A 21,818-nucleotide genomic window follows, 5' to 3' on the forward strand; every position below is an offset into this window, starting at 1 on the left:
TTCTCATTTGGTTTTTGCATGCTGCCGCCAGATTAGCCTGACATTTAAATGACACCGGTGAAGGGAGGGTGGTGAGGGTGAGAAGTACAACTTCCTCTGATCACTGTCACTGAAACTCAATGCTCCCTCCTGTGAACCATCAAAAGTAAATCCCAGGATGTAGGGCATATCTTCATGGATTTGGTAACTACAGGGAGTCTTCCAGAGTCCAGAAAACATTGAAAGCAAAAGGAATGATGAGGTTTGGGACTTCAGGCTTTGACAGGCGTTTTAACAAGGGTGTTTTGGGGGGAATTTGTTGTTTCGGTGAAAAGGCAAGAAACATATCTAATGTAATCACGGGGAGTGACTGCAAAGATTCACTTTCTACACAATTTGTCACTGCAATGCACTGCAGGAATAGAGAGCTTGCATCGAATGTGCAATTGAATTAGGGGATACCTTAAGTTGTAGAATTAAAGCCTATGTTCTCCTGTTAAATGATGTCTAGAGCATTCTTATTGTCTACAGTGTTTTTGTATGTTTATTTATTTTTGAGTGGGAGGGGGCAGAGCATGAACGGGGAAGGGGCAGAGAGAGAGGGAGATACAGAATCTGAAGCAGGGCTCCAGGCTTTGAGTTGTCAGCACAGAGCCCAACATGGGGCTCGAACTCCAAACCGCGAGGTCATGATCTGAGCAGAAGTCGACGCTTAACGGAGCCACCCAGGAGCCCCTACAATGTTCATACTTAGAATATTCTACTATCTTGTTCCAAAAACAACCGGAAGCTGCTACAAGTTTACAACTTTAAATGCCCCTCTTTCGCTGTACTTTATTTTATTTTTTCTTAAAGTTTGAATTTTTAGTTGGAGTATAGTTGGCATGCAATACTATTATTAGTTTCAATCAAACAGAGTGATTCAGAAATCATATACGTTACGAAATGCTCACCATGGTAAGTCAGCACAAAGCTGTTACCATATCATTGACTATATTCTCTATGCTGTGACTCATCCCTGTGACTTATAACTGGAAGTTTGTACCCCTTAACCCCCTTTACTTCTCTCGCATATTCCCCCAACCTCCTCACTTTACCTTTCTAATCTCCTGTCTTCCCCTCCCAGTGCCTGGTGCATAGTTGCCTGAATTCTGTTCACTCACTGCCTACGAAGCCAGGGAATGCTTGGTTGATTGACTGAGGTAGAAAGAGCAAAAGGCTTTCATTAGTTGAGCCACAAATATTTACCCAGTTCATATGCATATATATTTCAAAGAAAGACATGGTTTAAAGTTTTATGTGAGTAATCTCTACCCAGGGAGTGCCTGGATGGCTCCGTGGGTTAAGCATCTGACTCTTGGTTTCAGCTCAGGTCATGATCTCAGTTTGAATTTGAGCCCTGTATCGGGCTCTGTGCTGACAGCTCGGAGCCTGCTTGGCACTCTCTCTCTCTCTCCCCTCCTCTCTCTCTCAATCTGTCTCAAAAATAAACTTAAAAAATAAAAGAGTCGTGGGGCGCCTGGGTGGCGCAGTCGGTTAAGTGTCCGACTTCAGCCAGGTCACGATCTCACGGTCCCTGAGTTCGAGCCCCGCGTCAGGCTCTGGGCTGATGGCTCGGAGCCTGGAGCCTGTTTCCGACTCTGTGTCTCCCTCTCTCTCTGCCCCTCCCCCATTCATGCTCTGTCTCTCTCTGTCCCAAAAATAAATAAAAAACGTTGGAAAAAAAATTAAAAAAATAAAAGAGTCGTATGCTTTTCCGACTGAGCCAGCCAGACGCCCCCAGCTCTTATTAGCAACAATCACTGTTCTAGGCACCAGGATACACAGAAAAACAATAAGTAGGATAAAGCTTCTAGGTACAGCATAGCGGAGAAACAATTACAGCAGTGAGTCAAGGCCGTCACATAAGTATGAATGATGTGCTCAGGCTGCACTAAAGAGGAGACAGCTCTCTCTGGTTGGTAAGATCAGGGAGATCGAAAGATGCTTAGGAGCGACCAACCAGGCGGGCGGCGTTCGAGCACCTGCGCTAGAGCCCGTTCCGGGGGAGGCCAGACAGGAAGCCACGGGCGAGCACGGCTTGGGGGGGGAGGGGTGGGGACCAGAGTCACCGCGGCTGCGCAGCGACACCCGGAGCCGGAGGCGGAGCCGCGGCCGCGCCCACCGATGACGTCACGGAGCGGCCTTCCCGAGAGCCCTCGCGCGACGGCCGTTCGCGGGCTCTCCCTGGGCGTAGCCTCGGGCGCATCATGGAGGCCGCCACGGCTCCGGCTCCCGACTCCGTGAGTGCCGTCCTCCGTCCCTCGTCCCTTTTTCCTCGTGTGCCCGGATTCTCCCCTTTCTCCTGCTCCCTCCACCGTGTTTCTTTGCCCCCGTTGCCTTCCCCGGCCGCGCCCGGGCGAGGGGGGCCTGGGAGGCTGTCCTTCCTCCCACCGTCGCTGGTTTCTGCGAATGTGTTTGTTTGTTCCCGGGGCGCCAGCTGGGAGCCTTGGACACGTCTCCGCCCACTCTGCAGGCTTCCAACCCGTGGCGAAGCCGGGAGCGGACTCGTGGAGCTCGGTGGGGCTGAGGGTTCCGGGGGGGAGGCCCCTGACGCAGCTGCAGGGTGAAGGAATAACGACGATCGAGAAAAAACGTCTGAGACCCGAAGCGCACGTAGGGGTTAGCCAGGCAAAAAAAGCGCTGGAAAGAGGTTTCAAGGCGGAGGCAAAGACATGTTCAGAAGCAAGAGATAGAAACAGGGATCTCTGAAAAACTCAAGTTCAGTTGGGTGGTGATGGAGGAGTGAGAGCTGACCGTCTTAGAAGTCTTGCTAAATAGCGACCCTAAACTGAGGATAATCGGGAGTTAGTGGAGGGTTTTAAGCAGAAGAGCGATTGGAGTTTTCCTTTCCTGAGGTAGCGGTGCAGAGTACCAGTTAGAAGGCTGTGGTTGAAAAGCAGTGAGAGAGGATGGTGACCCCGACCAAGGCAGCAATGTTGAGGTTCCAGAAGTGAAGACAGTTTAAAAAAAAAAAAAAAAAGGAGGTAGAGTCTATCTAAAGGACTTGGGTCTTGCGTAGGGAAAGGAAGGCATTAAAGGAGGACTTGGGGTTTCAGGGTAGAATTATTTGGTTGAGGGTGCAACTTGCCAATTAGTGAACGTTGGAAGAGGAGTGGTTTTTTTTTTTTTTTTTTTTGTTTTGAAAAGCACAGTGCTGGGATGTGTGGTGCCTGTACGTTGGCGAGGTGGAGAATCGGGTAGGCAGACGGATGTTATTAGAGCTTGAGATAGAGCTCAGCTAAATTCGCGTCTGTGGATGGCTAGGAAAGACATCCAGTGGCTGAGGTCGTTGAGGGAAAAATGTATAGTGTTCTCAAACTTCAGCCTTTATCAGTACTGATCTGGGGAAGCGTATTTAAAATAGAGATTTCTTGGGGCGCCTGGGTGGCTTGGTCGGTTAAGCGACCGACTTCTGCTCAGGTCATGATCTCACGGTCCGTGAGTTCGAGCCCCGCGTCAGGCTCTGTGCTGACAGCTCAGAGCCTGGAGCCTGTTTCGGATTCTGTGTCTCCCTCTCTCTCTGCTCCTCCCCTGTTCATGCTCTGTCTCTCTCTGTCTTAAAAAAATAAACGTTAAAAAAAAAATTAAAAAAAAAATAAAATAGAGATTTCTGTGTCCCCCGCTCCTGCCAGGATTCTGATTCAGCATGTGAGATCCATGAATTCACATTTTTAATAAAACTTAGGTGATTCTGGGGCACCTGGTTAGTTCAGTTGGTTAAGCGTCCCACTTTGGCTCAGGTCATGATGTCGAGGTTCCATGAGTTCGGGCCCCGCGTCGGGCTCTGTGCTGATAGCTTAGAACATTAAAAAACAAAAAGAAACTTGGGTGATTCCGAGGCAGTGGCGACACTTTGAAAAACAGTAGTATATTCAATGCCAAGTAGTGGACAGGTCCTCAGGAGCTAGAAAAGAAGACAGAAAATATGAGAGTCTGGGTGAGGCTCTCCTTACGTTGGTGAGGCAGTGCTGAATGATGGCATGGGCCAATTTAAAAAAAATTTTTTTTCAATGTTTATTTTTGAGAGAAAGAGACACAGAGCATGAGCGGGGGAGGGGCAGAGAGAGGGAGACACAGAATCCGAAGCAGGCTCCAGGCTCCGAGCCGTCAGCCCAGAGCCCGATGTGGGGCTCGAACCCACAGACCGCAAGATCGTGACCTGAGCTGAAGTCGGATGCTTAACTGACTGAGCCACCCAGGTGCCCCTTACATTTTATTTTATTTATTTATTTATTTAAAATTTTTTTTTTTTTTTAACGTTTATTTATTTTTGAGACAGAGACAGAGCATGAACAGGGGAGGGGCAGAGAGAGAGGGAGGCACAGAATGTGAAACAGGCTCCAGGCTCTGAGCCGTCAGCACAGAGCCCGACGCGGGGCTCGAACTCGCGGACCGCGAGATCGTGACCTGAGCTGAAGTCGGACACTTAACCGACTGAGCCACCCAGGCACCCCCTTCACATTTTATTTTAAAGAGAGAGAATCCCAAGCATGCTCTGTACTGTCAGCACGGTACAGATCCCACAACCCTGGGATCATGACTTGAGCCAAAATGAAGAGTCAGACGCTCAACCAGCTGAGTCACCCAGGCGCCCCTAGGTGCCCCAATTTTGATATCCATGGCCATGAGTGACAGTGTTTGGCGAAGGTGGAGTGAAGGTGAGGTTTAGCAGTAGGGCTGTTTACAAGAACGCTGAAGTCACTAGAACGTGAAGACTGGTTTCTCAGGCTGCTAAAGATTGACTGAATGTGGAGGATTGACCGGAAGGTTAATAGAAGGGCCCTGGAGGAACAGGGATCGAGCTGTGATGGTTTAGAATTATCACTGGGGGTCGGAATAAAGGTCCTGCCCCTCAGTACTGTTGAACTCTGTCAGAATTTTAAAACGAAGGAAACTAGCATTGGAAGCAGGCCAAACTGGTCCCCTTTTCTAGAGCTATCTATAGACAGACAACTGTGTGTCCAGAATGTGTGGTAGGTATATAAAGTGGTTCATGTGCTCCTTAGGAAGCCTACATCTTAGCTGAAAAGACAGAGCAGAAAACAAATCCAGTGGGGTTATATCTTAACGTTGATTTAGCTTATGGGAACTCACGTGTATATACTCGACTGAAAAAAAATAAATGATTAAAAATTAGGAGCGCTTGATGGCTCAGTTGGTTTAGCATCCGACTTTGGCTCAGGTCATGATCTCACAGCTTGTGAGTTCGAGCCCCACGTCGGGCTCTGTGCTGACAGCTCAAAGACTGGAGCCTCCTTCTGATTCTGTGTCTCCCTCGCTCTCTGCCCCTCCCCTGCTCATGCTCTGTCTCTGTCTCTCTCCCTGAAAAATAAATATTAAAAAATTTTTTTTAATTATATTGTGTCCTTTTTATATACTGCTTATAATGCGGTATGTTTAAATTTAAATATACTTGTTACCGTATGATACCGTGTCTTTTTTTTTTTTTAAATGTTTACCCTTGAGAGAGAGACACAGAGACAGAGTGGGGAGGGGCAGAGAGAGAGGGAGACAGAATCTGAAGCAGGCTCCAGGCTCCAAGCTGTCAGCACAGAGCCCGACTCGGAGCTCGAACTCCCGAATCTCGCGATCATGACCTGAGCCGAGGTCGGACGCTTAACTGACTGAGCCACCCAGGCACCCCGCCCCCCCTTGTCATATTCTTTATGAGCAACTGAAAGGATTTTTTTTAAGGGTGATTTTGAGTATTTCTCAACTTGCTGGCTTTAGAACCAGACCCCATGTAAGATGGGATACCACTATATTGCATCTGGTGATCATGGATCTTAGACGTATGTCCAAGGTGTTGGGGGAGACCCACGGGGGTGTCACAGAGCAGTGTAAGGCCACCTGCATAGCTCCAGCGGTGCAATTGGTTATTACACGGCACCTACAGGAGAAGGAGGTAAGACCTGAGGTGTGACTGAATTACGTCACACCTAAGGTTTCTTCTAATGGCTTGACTCTGCGGCTTGTCTTTATTTACGTGCCCTCTTAATTTCTCTTTTTATTACTTTATTCCCCAAATTTCATTGGTGGGCAGGTTGGTTAGGAAGATGTTTTAACTAGATTCACTTTCCTCAGGAGCAGGCCTGGCTTGAGGCTGCCCAGACCTTCATCCAAGAGACGCTGTGTCCAGCTGGCACGGAGCCCGATGGCCAGTTGACTCAGTTGGTAATTGACTGTGTGAAGACCATCTGGTTGTCCCAGGGAAAGAACCAGGGTTTTCCCCTGCCCCTCAGCTACAGGTAAGGAGAGGCGGGCTCTCTAAGAGAGGAAGTTAACTTTGGGACTGAAACGGAATGACCTGTAGTTATGGGGAAAATGACAAGCCTGAGGGGAAGCGGTGCTACGGGGAGGAAAAGGTCTATCGAGCCCCTTCTGCTAGGTTCCTCCAGCCTCCATTAAGCTGCTTTCCTTTACCTGTGGTTCTCCTTAACTGACTGATGTCAAGGGACATCAGTCTTGTTAGGGACAAGGAGAAGAAGGAGGAAGACGGAAAGACAGAAAATTTGGAAAAAGGACCCCCAAGGTGGAGAGGTTGATATTCTTTTGTGTATTAGGAAACTAAGGTATGGAGCATTAAGACGTCAGCGAGTGCAGAAGAGTTGTGTTTGAAACTGGAGTTTAAAGTCTTCTGAAGGGATTTAGTTTTTGTTTTTTTTACAACACTTGTGTTTCTTAAACTGTTCAAGGCAGTGTTAATAAGTTACCACAAGAAAAGGGTTCCATGGCTAAATGAGTTTAAGAGACACTGAACGTGTGATAACCTTCTCTGGGAAAGTCACAAGGCTCATTAACTTATTAAAGGCTCTGAAAGGCCTTAAAAGAAATTCAATTACTTCCTCCCGGAAGGAACCACTATCTCAAATATGGGGTGTGTTAATTCCTGTGTTTTTATTTATATGTAAATGTATACACATTCTATATATACGTACGTCTATGTATTTTCTCATGTCTATTTTAGAGAGAGCGTGTGCATGCACACTCGTGTGCAGGGTAGGGGCAGAGAGGGAGAGGGAGACAGAGGATCTGAAGCTGGCTCCATGCTGCCAGCACAGAGCCCACTGTGGGGCTTGAACCTACGAACCGTGAGATCATGACCTGAGCTGAAGTCAGACGCTCAATCTACCGAGCCACCCAGTATGTTTTTATTGCACATGTGTCTGTCCCTAAGCAGTATACTGTAGAGTTTTGCATACTTTTTGCTTTTATATAAATGGCACCATACCTTATATATCCTCTGCGATTTGCTTTTTGTGCCTCGTGCTCGTGAGATTCACTCCTAATGATGGCTCTAGCTCATCTCTTTTACTGCTGCATGGTATTCTGTTATGATGTGAATATACGTATCACTGTCCTCTAAAAAATAAAAAAAGGTGCAGATCTGTTTAGCTTTGTTTAATTAGGCATCTCCCAAACTTACTCGAGCGTAGGATACTTTTTCCCTGGGCTGACCCTGCTTATGGCCGTTGGATGTCACTCGGCCCTGTGCTCTGTCTCCGCAAAGGCGAGGGATCTTTGGTGAGAAGACAGCTTAACTGTACTCTGTTATCCGAAACGTCATTTTCAGAATTCTGGATTGTTTTCTCAGCCATGGATTTGTTATAAGCCGATGGTAACTACACATGCTGGTCCACCAGAATGTAAATCAACACACTGCTTCCTTCATTGAGAAGGTGCTGCGTGTGGAAGGCCTCCGACGAAACAGTGTGCTGGCTGCATCATACAGTCAGCACTTCTGCTCACCTTTTGAAAACCTTCACGTTTGCCGTGTTGGCTCCAGTTCTTTTTTATTTTCATTTTTTCAAGTTTATTTATTCTGAGAGAGCGTGAGAGAGAATGAGCAGGAGAGGGGCAGAGAGAGACGGAGAGAGAGAATCTCAAGCAGGCTCCACGCTGTCGTTGCAGAGCGTGATCTGGGGCTCGAACTCACGAACCCTGAGATCATGATCTGAGCCACCCAGGCGCCCCTCAGTTCTTCTTTGTAAGAAGTGAAGCGTGACAGATTCAGTGGAGTCTCCTAAGCGCTCTACCCTGATCCGGTTCCCTGCCCTTCTCCAGCAGCACCCACTGTCCTGAAGGGGAGTGTGGGCTCCGCGGGTGTGCACACAGTGGCCTCACTAGCCGTTTGCACGTGGCTTTCCCGTGGGTGGAGTTGCACCAGCGGATACACATAGCGGTATACGTCTACATCCGGAACCTTTTCCAAATCCGGGGTTTGTTTAAAAAAATGGGGGTTTTTTTTGACTCTTTGATGGGTATGAAATGATGTCTTATTTGAATCCCAAAGTAATTTCTCAGGACACACTTTCCTGGGGGCACTTTTCTTCCTGCGTAACTCTCCTCATCCTAATCCATGGGCCTCTGGTTTCCCATCTTTTCCTACAGTGCTTGTCCACGTCCGTAACCATTAAGGTTAAATACGTTGTTTATGTAAGCACAGGATGAAGGCTCAGGAGAAAACCGTCCTGCTAACATGGGAAGGGCCCTGGGACAGAGAACTACTTACTGATTAGTCCTAGTAGAGGAGGTTGTGCAGCCTCTGGCAGTGGCGTAGAGTCTCCCGCAGGTGAGCCGAGTATGCGCCTCGTGGCCTCCGTGATCAGTCTAAGACGAAAGAGATCCGAATCTCTCCAGATTCTGGCGTTGCCAGAACAGTGGAGAAGAGGGAAGTCAGGAATTGTTAGGAAAGTTGGAAGCTTTTTGAAGTTTCTTGTTGTTTTCAAGATAAACGTAAAATCGATGGCAGGGTACGTAGAAGTGAGTCTGTAAAGAACGGTGGGTGGGGATCAAACAGGAATTGTTTGACAGGTTCAAAGATTTTAATCGTCTTTTTCCTTTCTCCTTGGTCACGTGCCTGCAGTGTGCCAGGCAGTATGTTAGGCAGTGAAAGTTGGAGAGCAGTGACAAATGCAAGGATTTGAGGTTCTCACCTTCAGTTTCCTGACCTAGACCCTGAAGAGTCTGGGGAGAGTGACCCCTGTCCTTACTGTTCTCTGTCCTGAAGGTGTCTCCACTTGCTTTGTCCCGGGCCGTTAGAGCAGTAGAGAAACAGGAAAAGAACATGGGCGTTTGAGCGAGGCACCCTTGGCTTTGCCACCTACGCCCCTGGGTTCCTGACTTCTCAAAGTTTCCTCACTGGTAGTGTTTACAGTGATTTGGGGTGAAGCTTCAGTGAATCACTGAGCGGGAACGGACCCCGTATCGTGTGTACGTAACAGGGACTCGACACATACTCGTTACCGTCTTTGCCTTTTATGCTGTGCACATCCGTGTGGGAGAGAAGGAAGCAGGTGTGGAAGGGGAGTGGGCCGTCTAGGACAGCGTTCCCCGCTGTTGGTACCCACACGGGGGTCATGTTCGTGATACAGAGGAGGGTGAGTTACGACGTTCTGTGTCTTTATCCTTTCTCTTCTTTCTGCTCAGAAGATGGTGAGCATGCCAGTGTGTGCGGTCACGGGATTACAGGTGTGAATCTGTCCCGACCGTGATAAGTTCGCCCGTTACCACGTTATCCACGCTCCGCCTCGTCACGGACAGTGGTGGGCGGTGTTGCAGCACTTGCCTTGGGAACGGCCGATCCTAAGCATCTTCTGAGATCGGGGAGCTCTTGAAAGCGACTCCCGTCTCGGCCTCTGCTTCCCCGCCAGTCGAGAGTTCTGTGATCTCCCAGACCAGGAAGGAAGCCTGGCCGGGGCCACTGAGGTCGAGCCATCAGGCACAGGCCATGGTGGCTGCACTGGAGTTCTCTGTGGAGCTAAGAGCCGCGACGCCATCAGGGGAGCTGAGTGTGGCCAGTGTTATCCCCACACTCCTGCCCGCGGGCTGTTCTTTTACTCCTTTGTGTTTCTGGGTCCCCTGTAGCGCCGTCTTGTTCAAAATGTCACTCAGCACCGACTTTCTTCCTGCCTGCCTTACTACCTAGTCTTTGGGCCTAGACCCCATCCTCATGTCCTTAGGCTCTTAGCCCTAAGGCTTTTTTGTTGTTTGTTTTTAATGTTTATTTTTGAGACAGAGAGAGACAGAGCCTGAGCAGGGGCGGGGCGAGAGAGAGAGGGAGACACAGAATCCGAAGCAAGCTCCAGGCTCTGAGCTGTCTGCACAGAGCCCGACATGGGGCCCAAACTCATGAACTGTGAGATCATGACCTGAACTGAAATCAGATGCTTAATGGACTGAGCCGCCCAAGTGCCCCTTGGTTGTTTTTAATTTTAGAGAGAGAGTGAGTGAGCTGAGGAGAGGAGTAGAGGGAGGGAGAGAGAATCCTAAGCAGACTCCATGCTCAACACGGAGCCTGACTCAGGGCTCGATCCCACAACCCCAGGATCATGACCTGAGCCGAAATCAAAAATCCGATGCTCAACCGACTGAGCGTCCCCGCCCTTGGGGCTTTTGCCCTTGAGTCAAACTCCTCTCTTCGTCCATGTTTTCTGTTGACTTTTCTTTGGGAACTTGGGGGATTTGTTGGGGTTAAGGATAATTTTCTAGGCTTGGATATGGCTTTGCAGGACCTCTGCTCCCTTCCCTCTGCAGCTTTGTCTCAGTCCAGGACCTCAAGACCCACCAAAACCTCCCATGCTGCAGCCACCTGTCCTGGAGCAGTAATGCATACCAGGCTTGGGCCCAAGAGGCTGGACCAAGTGGGACTCCCCTACCCCGGGAGCGGCTGTTACTCTTAGGGACACTAACAGACCTGTCAGGGGACTTGGAACAAGAGTGCAGGAAAGGAGACCTCTATGTGAAAGATAACACTGGTGTCCTGGGCTGTGAGGTGAGTAGGAAGGTGAAGGTCGGATGCTCAGATCCTAACAAGAATGGTATCTAGGGAGCGAGGAAATTAAGTCTCTGAGGGAAGAAAGGTGGAGAAGGGTGGATGGGATGCTAGGGTCCTGGCTAACCCTTGCTCTTGGTTTTTTCTAGCTCATAGATCTGGACCTTTCTTGGTTGGGCCATCTCTTTCTGTTCCCCAGTTGGAGCTACCTCCCTCCTCCCAGGTGGAGTTCTTCAGGGGAAGGACACTTGGAGCTCTTGAGTGCTCCGGTGCCAGTGCTCCCCCTGACCAGCAGTCCGAGCTCCCTCAGCCCTCTCTCTGTTCTCTATCCAGAGACCGCTTCCCGCCTGCTCAGGCACAGGTAGTCCTTCCCTGTCGGGGGGGAGGACAGAGCGCCATGCAGCTGGGAGGAGGGGGTGGGCTGGTGGGAGGAGGGGAGAAAGGTTCTGGGAGCAGGATGGGTGGAGTGTTCCAGATGAGGGGGGCGATGGGGCCTCTCTGGGTATCAGGAGTGGGTGTCTTCAAGTGAAGTTTGCCTCATCTAAGGTCAGGAAGAGTTTGAAGCGAGTCTTCGGAACGATCGCTTTGGCAATTTTAAATCACCACTAGGTTATTTATGGCGGAAGGGAAGGCATCTACAGGGAAAAAGAAATGGAAAGGACTTTTCCCTCTCCTCTTTCTTCCTTCTTTAGAGGCAAGCTCAGAGGTGTGCAGCCAAACCTGGCTGGGAAGCTGGTTCGCGTGAGCGCTCTGGTGAGGAGTCAGAAGAAAGCTCACTTTGTCCTGTCTCTTGGTGGATCCTCGCCAGCTGGCAGCCTCGTGTCCGTCGTCGTGCAGGTGAGGACTGGGGTCCGTTCGGGCTGTGGAGTCGCGGAGGGGCCGTCAGGGCTCTTTGCAGGAGAGAGAGCAGTAGGAGAGGAAGGCAACTCGGGGAGCAGTTTTCTGGGACAGCGTTGTTGAAGGAGGAGTCCAGGGAACATCATTCCGACGCACAGGAAGCAGGGGGCAGACTTTTCTGCTGTGTAGTTCGTCTGAGTGGATGACTTGTGTACCGTGGGTGACTCTTTCAGACCTGCCAGAATCGCTTGTTTTTCCCCTGCATTAGAAAATGATACGTTTTAGCACCATTAAGACATCAAATATGTGCGTTTATTTTTCTTTTTTTTAAGAGTGAGAGACCGAGCACGAGTGGGGAAGAGGGGCAGGGGAGAGGGAGAAAAGAGTCTTAAGCAGGTTCCATACTCAGCACAGAGCCCAGCCTGGGGCTTGATCCCACGATCCTGGGATCACGACCTGAGCTGAAATCAAGAGCCAGACACTCGACCGACCCAGCCACCCAGGCGCCCCAAGTATGTGTGCCTCCTGAAATTTTTTTGCAGTGTGCACTTTTTTGAAAACTTGGTACTTACTGTCTTATGACTCACATGATTATCTGAATAATGTTTCAAAAGCATTCGAAACCATTAAAGGCTAAAAAGACTCTCTTCTGTGCATGTCAGGAAAGGCAGTTCTGAAACGTGTAGCGCGGTCAGAATTCTTGTGTCCGTATGTGTCATGAGCTTAAGTGGCAGTTATTAGTGTGTTCAAGGAACCTGCAACGACTAAAACTAAAACCGCTTAGAGGCCGCCTAAATTTCTGGTCTGGTCTTTCGTCCTGGCTTATAGAGGAGCCTCTGTATTTTCTTTACAGTAGACTGTTTCCCGTCCCCTAGAGACCACGGGAAATGCCGTTCAGGGCAGAGCTGGCCTGAACAGGGGAGGAGTGATCTTGCTATATTTATAGGCTGAGGAGGAGACATATTGGAGACATACTGTCACCCTAGATGACCCCAGGGAATCTCTTCTGTGATGGAGGAGCTGAGATCATCTCTTGAAAATGAAAGACTGGACTCTGAAAAGAGAAGAAAAGGTTCAGGGTCCCTGCTGTTGCTAGGTATCTGGGGACACGAGGCTGCCCAACAGCGGCCCCGCCGGAGAGTGTTTGGCACTGGGGTAACGGGGGCCCGACTTCCTCAAGTGGGGCTTTTGGCTTAGAAGAGGAGTTGAGGAAACAGAGCAGTGCTGGTGTGCTGCTGGTAGGCTCGGGGCGAAGGGAGGCCGACAGGGCAGGGCTCAGGGTCTGCGTTCAGATCCTGGCACTCACACAGAGGAAAGAAGTGCTCGGCGTCTGAGTGAAGGCAGAGGGGCTGCGGATTGGTGTCCTGGTGAGAGGTGGAAGGAAGTCTGTGGAGCAGAGGGCAGTGGGGGAGGAGCAGAGGCACCCGTCTGTGCAGTCAAACTGCTCTTAACTACTTGTCCTGCACAAGCCGTAAGCTTAGGTGAGGTCTCGGCAATACCTCGCCACGAGGCGTGACGTCCACGGTCTGGTCGCTGGCCTCTGGTCGGTGGTCTCACCCAGTTGCAGAGTAGAGATGGAGGTCTGTGAGGTGGAGCACAGGAGACCGGGGGGTTCAGGTGTCCCGAGTAGGCAGAGGGCTTCAAAGCTCCTGCGAATGGCTGTGTGTTCTCTCGGCCCTAGAAGGTTGTTGCATTTGAGAACTGTCTGTCTTCCCCTGGTGCGTGAGTTTCAACAACCACACTGCTCCAGTCCATAGGATACCCTGCTCTCCGAGGCTTATTTTCTTTTCGTACTTTTGACGTCTCTCATTTTCTTATAAAATGAAGTTTTCAGCTTGTCATTTCTGGGTTTTTTCTCTCCTCTTGGCTCTCCCATCTTGTGTCCTGAGACTCCAAGGAGCGATCCTTCTCCATCTTGGCCCGTGTTCTCACTGCCTTGCTTGTCCTGAGTTTCGGGCATCTTTATGTTGCTTCCTGCGCGAATCCCCCTTCTCTCTCCTCTCCGCTTTGACAAAGCAGAGACATCCTTCAGGACCCTGGGCAGGGGCCAGCTTCTTTCACTGAGTCTTCCTGGTCATTCCAACCCATGCTCACCTCTCTCTTTCCCCAGAACCTTGCGGAATGTGTGTGGTTTTTGACACTTGATCGCATATGGCCCCGTATCATTACTTGAGTTTGTGTCTGTGTTCCCCAGTGGTTTAAAGTATGTTGGGAAAGAGGGTCCAATCTATTGTATTTCCCTTAACATCTTTTCCAACACTGAATACGTATGTGCTCCGTACGTGTGGGTTAAATAAATGAGAGTCATCTGTACGTTACAAGGTGGGATGGGGAAATGCAAAAGCTGTAATTTTGGGATGGGATGTTTCCCTGTTTGGGTGGGATGGTTTGTATCTTCAGGGAGGGATTGGGAAACATGTGGCATCTTCTGTGAGAGGGAAGAGATCCAGAAGGTTAAGAGTTAACTGGCAGACAGGACCGATGAAGACGCAGAACAGATTTCACGAGGAGCAGGTCTTGGAAGTCAAGTCATGATGGAAAGAGACTCTGGCAGAGGGGCAGTGTCGTGGGAAGCGTCTCATGTACCGTGTTGCCTGCCCCTGCACGAGCCAGATCCCTGCCCAGCTGGTGTGGCACCGAGCCCTCTGGCCTGGTAGGTCCTATGTGCTGACAGCCTTGCGAGTGGTCAGGATCCGCGGCCACTGTTACCGCGTTTGGACGACCAGTCCCTCCTCCCATCTGCTGCCCCTGAGACCGGAGTGTGTGCGGGAGCTGGAGCTGGAGCTGGATGGACCCCTCTTGGAGGCTGACCCCCCGCCACTCCCCGCGCCCAGCAGCTCCCAGGACGGGGACAGGGAAGCAGCTCTTGTCCGGAACTCTACGCTCTTGTCATACACGGTGAGCGCGAAGGAGAGATCCGAGAGTTCGGGGGGCAGGAAAGGCGGGTCTCCAAGCAAGGAGGAAATAGCGATCGACGGGACCTTTGGCGTGTTGGCAGGGAAAGGTCACTGGCGTGCTGAGTCAGCCGGCCGGCCTCTACGAGGTGGACGGGCAGCTGGCGCTCTGCCTCGCCTACCAGCAGTTCCACAGCCTCAGGAAGGTGGTGCGGCCGGGAGTCTCCCTGGAGGTAGGTGAGGGGTCGGCTCAGAGGTCCTCTCGGCAACTCCCCCTGCCTTTGTGGACTGGCCTTTTTGTTTTGTTTTGTTTTGTTTTTTTGCACTAGCAGCAGGGTATAGGAACGTCTACAGCAAAAATATAGAAAGAGGCTGTGTGTTGGAGGGTGGGGTTGGCAGACTTGTGCCAAGAACAGTTTGGGCTCAGGTCAGGAAGGGCCTTCGAATAGAGGAGGTGATGCTGGGACCGAACGACATGCGTGGGGCCAGGACGGTCTCAGGCAGCTGCTGAGTGGCGGCCCAGCACCCGCCAGGGGCCTCCCGGCCGCCGAAAAGCGGAGTAGAGCTCGTGGGGGGTGAGGGCTCTCTGCAGGGGAGGGTTTGTGACGGGGCGAGGCGCGGGGGCCTGGGAGGAGGTGCCGGTGCGGGAGAAGTCGCGTTTCCCCCGGAGGCCGGGCTGGGGGACCGCGGTGACTCTGCCGGGCTCGTTCAGTTGAGGGCTTCACCTCTGCTTCTTCACGTGTCCTGCTTTCCTCCAGCTCCAGGACGTTCACCTGCTGCAGTCCGTGGGCGGAGGGACGAGAAGGCCAGTGCTGGCCCCCTGCCTCCACGGCGCCATCCTGCTCCGGGGCTTCTCTTGCCAGAAGCCCGAGACTCAGTCGTTCCACCAGGCCCAGGGGGCCTCCCTGTATGAGCAGCTGGTGTGGGAACGTCAGCTAGGACTTCCCCTGTACCTGTGGGCCACCAAGGCACTGGAGGAGCTGGCCTGCAAGTGAGGACAGGGGTCCGGGCTGGGGGCCTGGGGGGTAGGACGCCTCCTGGGAAAGGGGAGCAGGGGCGTCGAAGAGGCGCCTCTGCCTTTGGGGGACATGACCGCCTCTCCTCCTGGCCAAGGCTCTGTCCCCACGTGCTGAGACACCACCAGCTCCTGCAGCACTCCTGTCCTGGGAACCCCAGCCCGGGGCTGCAGCTTCTGGCCCCCATCCTGGACGTTCTAGCTCCGCCCGGCAGCAGCCGTCGCAATGCCCACAAGGAGATCCTCGAAGATCCACATCACTGTCCCCTACAGAAGGTACGAGCGTGTGCGGGGAAGGCGAGGCGGGTGGCAGGGCCAGCGTACCGCGGGGCGCGCGGTGTGACTGCTCTGCTCTCCCTGACAGTACACGCGGCTGCAGACCCCTTGCTCTTTCCCTACTCTGGCCACCCTGAAAGACCAAGGCCGGTGCAGGGCCTGGGCCGCCTTTGACGCTAAGACCCTCCTGCCCCTCCCGGAGGCCTCTCATCTGACCAGCGGCCAGCTCAACCAGCGTCTGTCGTGGTCCTGGCTCTCTCTGCTGCCCTCCACCTTCCACCCGCCCCAGGTAGGTGGGGCGCCAGCAGGGCTCAGGGACCCCGGTTTTTGCCGCCCTCCCTGCCGCTGTCGTCGCCCTTCCTCGTCATTGTGGCCGCACTAGCCTTCTACTTACACCGCCCGTCTCTTGTCAGCCCTATCCGTTCATTCTCCCTGCGGCAGACGGGAGAGTGGGCTAAAACCTCCCTGGGCTCACAAAGCTCTCTTGCTCTCAATCCTTTTTTGTTTCTGCCAGTGCTCGTGAGATAAACCCACCCTCCTTCCTGTGTCCTGTGAGGCCCCGTACGGTCTCCTACTTCCAACCTTGATTCGTATGCTTTCTGCCCCGCTCCTGAACGTGTGAACGTGCGTGTGTGTTTTTTTATATCTGTCTTCCCCATCCGATACGAGTTCTTTGAGGTCAGAAACCGTGTCTTTTCTGTTCACTTTGTAGCTAACATTTGGCGGCGTCTGGAGCACAGTAGATGCTGAGTATTTGCTAAGTACTTGATACCTTGTCTTTCGTCCCCCTGCAGATTTTAATTGGGCTTCTGGCGGCTTCATCTCACAAAGGCTGCCTGCAGCTTCGGGACAGAAGCGGTTCCCTCCCCTGCCTAATCCTGGCCAAGCACTCTCAGCCCATCAGCGACTCCCGGCTCATAGGTTTGGAGTTCCGAAGTGGCAAGAAGATGGTGGACGGGGAGGGTCTCAGAACAGCAGGGTTGGGGAGGGGGGATCTCCTGGGATTTTCTCGAGATGCGAAGTGGCATATGTTGAACCACAAGTTCGGGGACAAGTCCGGGACGCCAGTACTGGCAGAGGACCGGAGCCAGGGTTTTTCTAGCGAGGACTCCAATTCCCAGTGTTCATCTCTCCTACCGTAGCTCCTGATGTGCACGGCAGATGACGCTTCTTAATTTGGGAGAGTGATGGTCTTCTTTGGACTTGCTGAGATTTATAGACCGGGAAAGTTCCTGTAAAGGGAAGTTTCTTAGACCAAGGGACAGGCCTTGTAGGGATTCGTGAGAAAGTGGAATTGAGGCCGAGGAGGCCGGGGGCAGGCCTGGACACGTGGCCAGGACGGTTTCTCCCTTGGAGATGGCATCTCAGGAGGGGGGCAGGCCTGGGCCCTCACGTTGTGTTAGGGGAGCAGCTCGGGCCTGGACTGGGCGGTGAGGCCTGCCGGGTAGTCTCCTCCACTTCCCAGCCCATCACTCTCTCCCCTCGCCAAAAGAGAAAACCTTCTCTCTAGGCTGCTTGGTGCGGACAGAGAAGTTCCAGTTGATCATAGAGAGGAACGTCAGGAGCACCTTCCCTTCTTGTAAGGAGCTGAGCATGGCGGGCTTCATCCAGAAGCAGCAGGCCAGGTCGGCCCTTCAGGCGGCGGCGATCCCCTGAGCCTCCAAGGGGAAGGGAAGGGAAGGGAAGGGAAGGGAAGGGCAGGGCCTGGTGCGGGTGGCGGGCGTCTGGGGCCCACGACAGCCAGCGCCTGCACCGCTGAGAAACCTCTCCTCCTTGTCTGTCCCAACAGGGTCTACATCCAGTTCTTCCTGGCTGACGCCCTGATCCTGCCTGTGCCGAGACCCTTGCTTCTCTCAGCCGCCTCCCTCGCACCTTCTCAGACAGAGCCCGCCCTGCCAGAGGGCCCTCCCACAGAACAGAGCCGACCGTTCTTGCTGTCCCACAAGGAGGCACTGATGAAGAGGAACTTCGGTGTCCCCCCAGGAGCTAGTCCAGAGGTGCCCAAGCCCGTTCTCAGCTTCTACGTATCAGGGCGCTGGCTTGGGGGCACCCAGAGGAAGGAGGGGACTGCATGGGGCCCACCTGAGCCCGAGGGAGATGAGAGCAAGGATCAGAAGGTAACCTGGACTGTGGGGATCTGGGGCCTGGCATCCCGTGCCCCTAGCTCCTGCCGGAGGCCCCAGCACCTCCCTCTCTCCCTCCCTCCCTCCCTCCCTCCCTCCCAGGTTCTCTTAGTCTTCCGTGGCTCCTCCATCCGCTGGTTCGAGTTCTTGCACCCGGGTCGAGTGTACCGACTGGTGGCTCCTGGCCCTCCCGTGAGTGCCCCGCCTTGTCCTTCCTTCACCCTTCCCCGGGCGGCTTTTTCGACTTGGGGTCTGGAGAGCAAGCGGCAGTGCCTGGCTACTGTCGAGGTTTCCCGGAGGAAAGGCGGAAAGCCTGTCTGAATCTGGACGGCTTCTCTCACCAGGCTCCAGAAGGAAAGCAAAATCGCCCCGGTATTTTGTGAGCCTCCCTCTGGAGCAGGACACACTCACCGAGTTGTCTTCCTGTCCCCGGCAGACGCCACTGTTGTTCGCGGAGGGCGGGCCGTCCTGCGTCCCGCAGCGTCCTCTGGAGCTGGCCGGCTGCACGTCCTGCCTCACTGTGCGGGACGAGTGGACCGTGGAACTGGAGAGCAGCCGGGACCTCCCCGCCGCGCCTGACGCCAACAAGGCCCTGCCCGAGACCTCGCTGGCCGACCTGCTCAGTGGCGAGTAAGTGTCCGCCAGCTTCGCCGGCCGCTCTGGCCGCTCGCTCTCCTCCCCCCGCGGCTGGCTTGGGTGGACAGCGTTCACGCACGTAGCGTGCGTCTCTTGGGCGTGCCTTAGCTCCTAGAGGAATGGCGTCCGCGGGAGGTGGAAGTGGTGATTCAGGCCTGGCTTCCCCCCTGGCAAGTTCTTGTTCTGAAAAGATCGTGAGCAGACTTTCTCACAACTAAGGAAAAGCCGTAGCAGTAAAAGGAAATATTAAAAAAAAAAGGAAGAAATTGACAAGGAAGGGCCTTTTTAGTGCAAGCAGTGGCTTGTTCTCAAATCTCTTCCCGTTCTCTGCTTTCTTACTCTGTCGTTCCTGTATTTCTGTGACCCGACAGCCACACCAATTCCCTGGTGTCCTTCTCAGCTGAGGTTTTGTCACGCACGCTGTGTGAACCGTTTCCGGCCCCTTTCTGGACAAAGCCTGGTAATGATGCCTCCTTTGGGGGGTGAGAAATAGGTTAGCGGGGACTTTATGGTCCTCGCAGATGCCACCGACCCCTCCCCTCTCCTTCCGTAGGCACCGCTCGGACCTCGAGAGGGTGCGTGAAGCTGACCGTAGCCGTGCGGGTTGCCGACTGTCCGTTCCCCCCTCACCTGGACATCTACATCAAAGACCCACACTTGCCTCCCCCGCTGGGACTCCTTCCAGGAGCCCGAGTCTACTTTGGCCAGCTGGAGAAAAAGATTTCCAGGTGCGGATCTGTGGGGCTGGCTCTGCCTCCCCTCCCTGCTGACGCGGTTCTCCCGCCGTCCCTTTGACGTGCTGTCCGTGCTGTCCGTGTGCCGTGCGTGCCCTCTCCCCTCGAGGGACGCTCCGGGCCGGTCCTAGCCTCCTTCCTCCCTCTGCTTTGGCGGGGCCGGGGCCAGAGCGCATCCCTCAGGGGTCTGAGCCCGTGACCCGGTGTCTGCTCTGGTCTCGCTTGGCTTCTTTCCCTCATCGCTCTTCCTCCTCCGCTTGCAGATCCCATAATGTTTACTGTTGCTTCCGGCCATCCACTTACCTGCAGGTCCTGAGCTTCCCCCCGGAGACCAGCATCAGGTCGGTGCCCCAGGCCCTGATCCCCAGACCTCGTGGCCTTGCGTCCGCTTCCTCCATGTGGTCCTGGCTCTGGGAGTTTTGCCCTAACTAGTCTCCAGTGCTAGTGGGGCATGTTGAGTCAGAAGGGTTTCCTCTGCCCTGAATAAAAATGCTGATAATTACTGTCTTACCCAGAAAGATTCAGTGTTCTAAGCCCTCACAGGCTTTTCAGCCTAAAATGTAGCTCTCTTCCTTGGCTGACACCTTGGGTCAAGCCTGCGCCATGATCAGTGGTCAGAGGTCAGGATGCAAAATGGGTCATGAGGCTTCCCGGAGACTACAGAAGCCACCGCTGTCCCCGTCTCTGTGCCTGCTCGGTCCTTCCAGACCTCGCTCGCTTCCACCCCTGTGGGCTGTTCTTGACCTCTCTCTCTCCCTGTCTTCAGTGCTCCCCTGCCCCGCATCTTCCTGGCTGAACTACTGCAGGGGAGCCGGGCCCCGTTCCAGGCCACCGCCTCTTGCCATATCGTTTCTGTCTTCAGCCTTCAGCTCCTGTGGGTTTGTGCTCACTGTACCAGCCTCTGCCCCCAGGTACGGGCGGGGCCAGGCGAGCCGGGCACAGGGCGGCAGGGAGTTGTGACGGGCCCAGGTGGGTTTGTCCAACCTCTGTCCTCACTGCAGGGAAGGTGTGCTCGTCAGGGCTCGACCTGCCCCACACAGACGTCCATAATCCAGGCCAGCGTCAGGTGAGCGCACAAGGTGGGCACCCATCGCTCCATTGGTTTCTTTTCTACGCGGCTTCGTCTGTCTGCTCTCCTGTTGTTAGCACAGTTCCTGGCTTGTGGGAGTTGCTTCATAAGTATTTGGGGATGAATGAACTAAAGAAAAATGAGTTAAAATGGGGCCGCGGGGGGGTGCGGACAGAGAGGTGTGTCGGGTCCCCCCAGGGCACCGGGGTTTGCCGTGGGAGTTCTTGCTTCTCCCCGGCCCCTCCTTCCCCCAGGCTCCTGGTAGAGGACGGTACTGCCGAGGCTTTGGTCACCTGTAGGAATCACCACGTGGCAACGGCTCTAGGGCTCTGTCCCAGTGAGTGGACGTCCCTCCTGGAGTGTGTCCGTGGGCCGGGGAAGGTGGCCTTGCAATTTACAGGTCCTGGAGCCCAGGTGGAGGTGAGACGTGGCTGGGAGGTGGGGGGGCTGGATACCTAGATTCCCAAGGGTTTGGTAGAAAGTTCAAGAATTTGAAAAAAAATTTTTTTTCTGGGGAAAAAAAAAGTAAAAAATTGAATTCTGCTTAATCCTGAGTCTGCCTTTCTAGTCTTCAGCCAAGATCGATGAGCCTTTGGTCCTCTTTCTCCGGACGCTTTGTACCAGCTTTTCTGTCCTCCGTCCTGTTGTGCTTTCCTTTGAGCTTGAGAGGAAATCCTCCATGGTCACCGTGTTGGGTAAGGGAGGAGGGGTGTGTAGACAGATGGGTCCCAGGAGGAAGGGGGAAGAGCAAGTGATTGCTGGGGGCATTTCCAGAACTGCGGAGGAAGACAGTGGACGGGGACGACAGACCACACGCAGAGGACATACACTTTCCTCTCTTCCCGTTGCAGAACCTCCTCGGCTACAGCGGTTCCAGTGTGGGGAGCTGACTCTCCTGACTCGTGTGAATCCCAGGATCCAGCTGTCCTGCCTTTCCATCCAGGAGCCCAAGCACCCCAGCTCCCTGGGAGCCTTTTCCTTGTCCTGCTAACGGGGACTTCAAGGGTGGCCTGAAAGTCCTTCCCGCGGTGTTGGAGGCCCTGAGGCCCCTGCCCATCTCCTCCCCTCGTTGTCCCCTTACCTGTTCTGTGATCGCACCGGGACCCCAGGTCCCCGAATTCACAAACTGCTGTCCTCCTACAGTTTTCTGTTCTGGTGCCAGTCTGCCTTGAAATTATTGAAATGGGCAAATCCTGGCACTCTTGATATTTCTTTTCTGGTAGGGGTCAAGGCATTGGCCCTGACAGGTGGCCCTGAGCACCTGGGTTCTGCCTTGGTGGGGGGGTATTTGTGATAGGCCCCTTGGCCTGCAATAAAGCTCTGGTGATGTATCTCACTCTTGCTTTTCTCAGGGTCCCAGGCCTCCTGACCTCCAGGCAGTCAGCCCATCATTTCGGTTCTTGTTTGTTGCTAGTGGCAAAATCGGTTTAGAGAAGAGC

The 21,818-nt window shown here is 53.3% G+C and overlaps 1 protein-coding gene across 1 annotated transcript; it reads left to right on the forward strand.

Moving 5' to 3' along the window:
* The first annotated feature begins 2,142 nt into the window (after positions 1–2,142).
* On the forward strand, positions 2,143–21,710 carry CTC1 (CST telomere replication complex component 1). The gene is made up of 23 exons (XM_049636989.1): positions 2,143–2,261; positions 6,106–6,269; positions 10,558–10,795; positions 10,945–11,156; positions 11,488–11,632; positions 14,246–14,530; positions 14,631–14,759; positions 15,285–15,517; positions 15,640–15,817; positions 15,906–16,106; positions 16,612–16,738; positions 17,328–17,442; positions 17,607–17,934; positions 18,043–18,132; positions 18,377–18,570; positions 18,948–19,036; positions 19,130–19,304; positions 19,574–19,651; positions 20,077–20,221; positions 20,312–20,376; positions 20,634–20,799; positions 20,948–21,074; positions 21,231–21,710. Exons 1-23 carry the CDS (start codon positions 2,229–2,231, stop codon positions 21,368–21,370), a joined length of 3,657 nt encoding a protein of 1,218 aa, XP_049492946.1. The 5' UTR covers positions 2,143–2,228; the 3' UTR covers positions 21,371–21,710.
* Positions 21,711–21,818: the final 108 nt, after the last annotated feature.

The sequence above is a fragment of the Panthera uncia genome, chromosome E1, assembly GCF_023721935.1.
Source record: "Panthera uncia isolate 11264 chromosome E1, Puncia_PCG_1.0, whole genome shotgun sequence".
Taxonomy (NCBI): domain Eukaryota; kingdom Metazoa; phylum Chordata; class Mammalia; order Carnivora; family Felidae; genus Panthera; species Panthera uncia.

Coding starts and splice junctions, on each gene's coding strand:
- CTC1 (XM_049636989.1), top strand. CDS start 2,229: ATGGAGGCCGCCACGGCTCCGGCTCCCGACTCC. Junction 18,133..18,376: donor TGGTGGCTCCTGGCCCTCCC/GTGAGTGCCCCG, acceptor TGTCCCCGGCAG/ACGCCACTGTTGTTCGCGGA. Junction 21,075..21,230: donor CTCCATGGTCACCGTGTTGG/GTAAGGGAGGAG, acceptor TTCCCGTTGCAG/AACCTCCTCGGCTACAGCGG.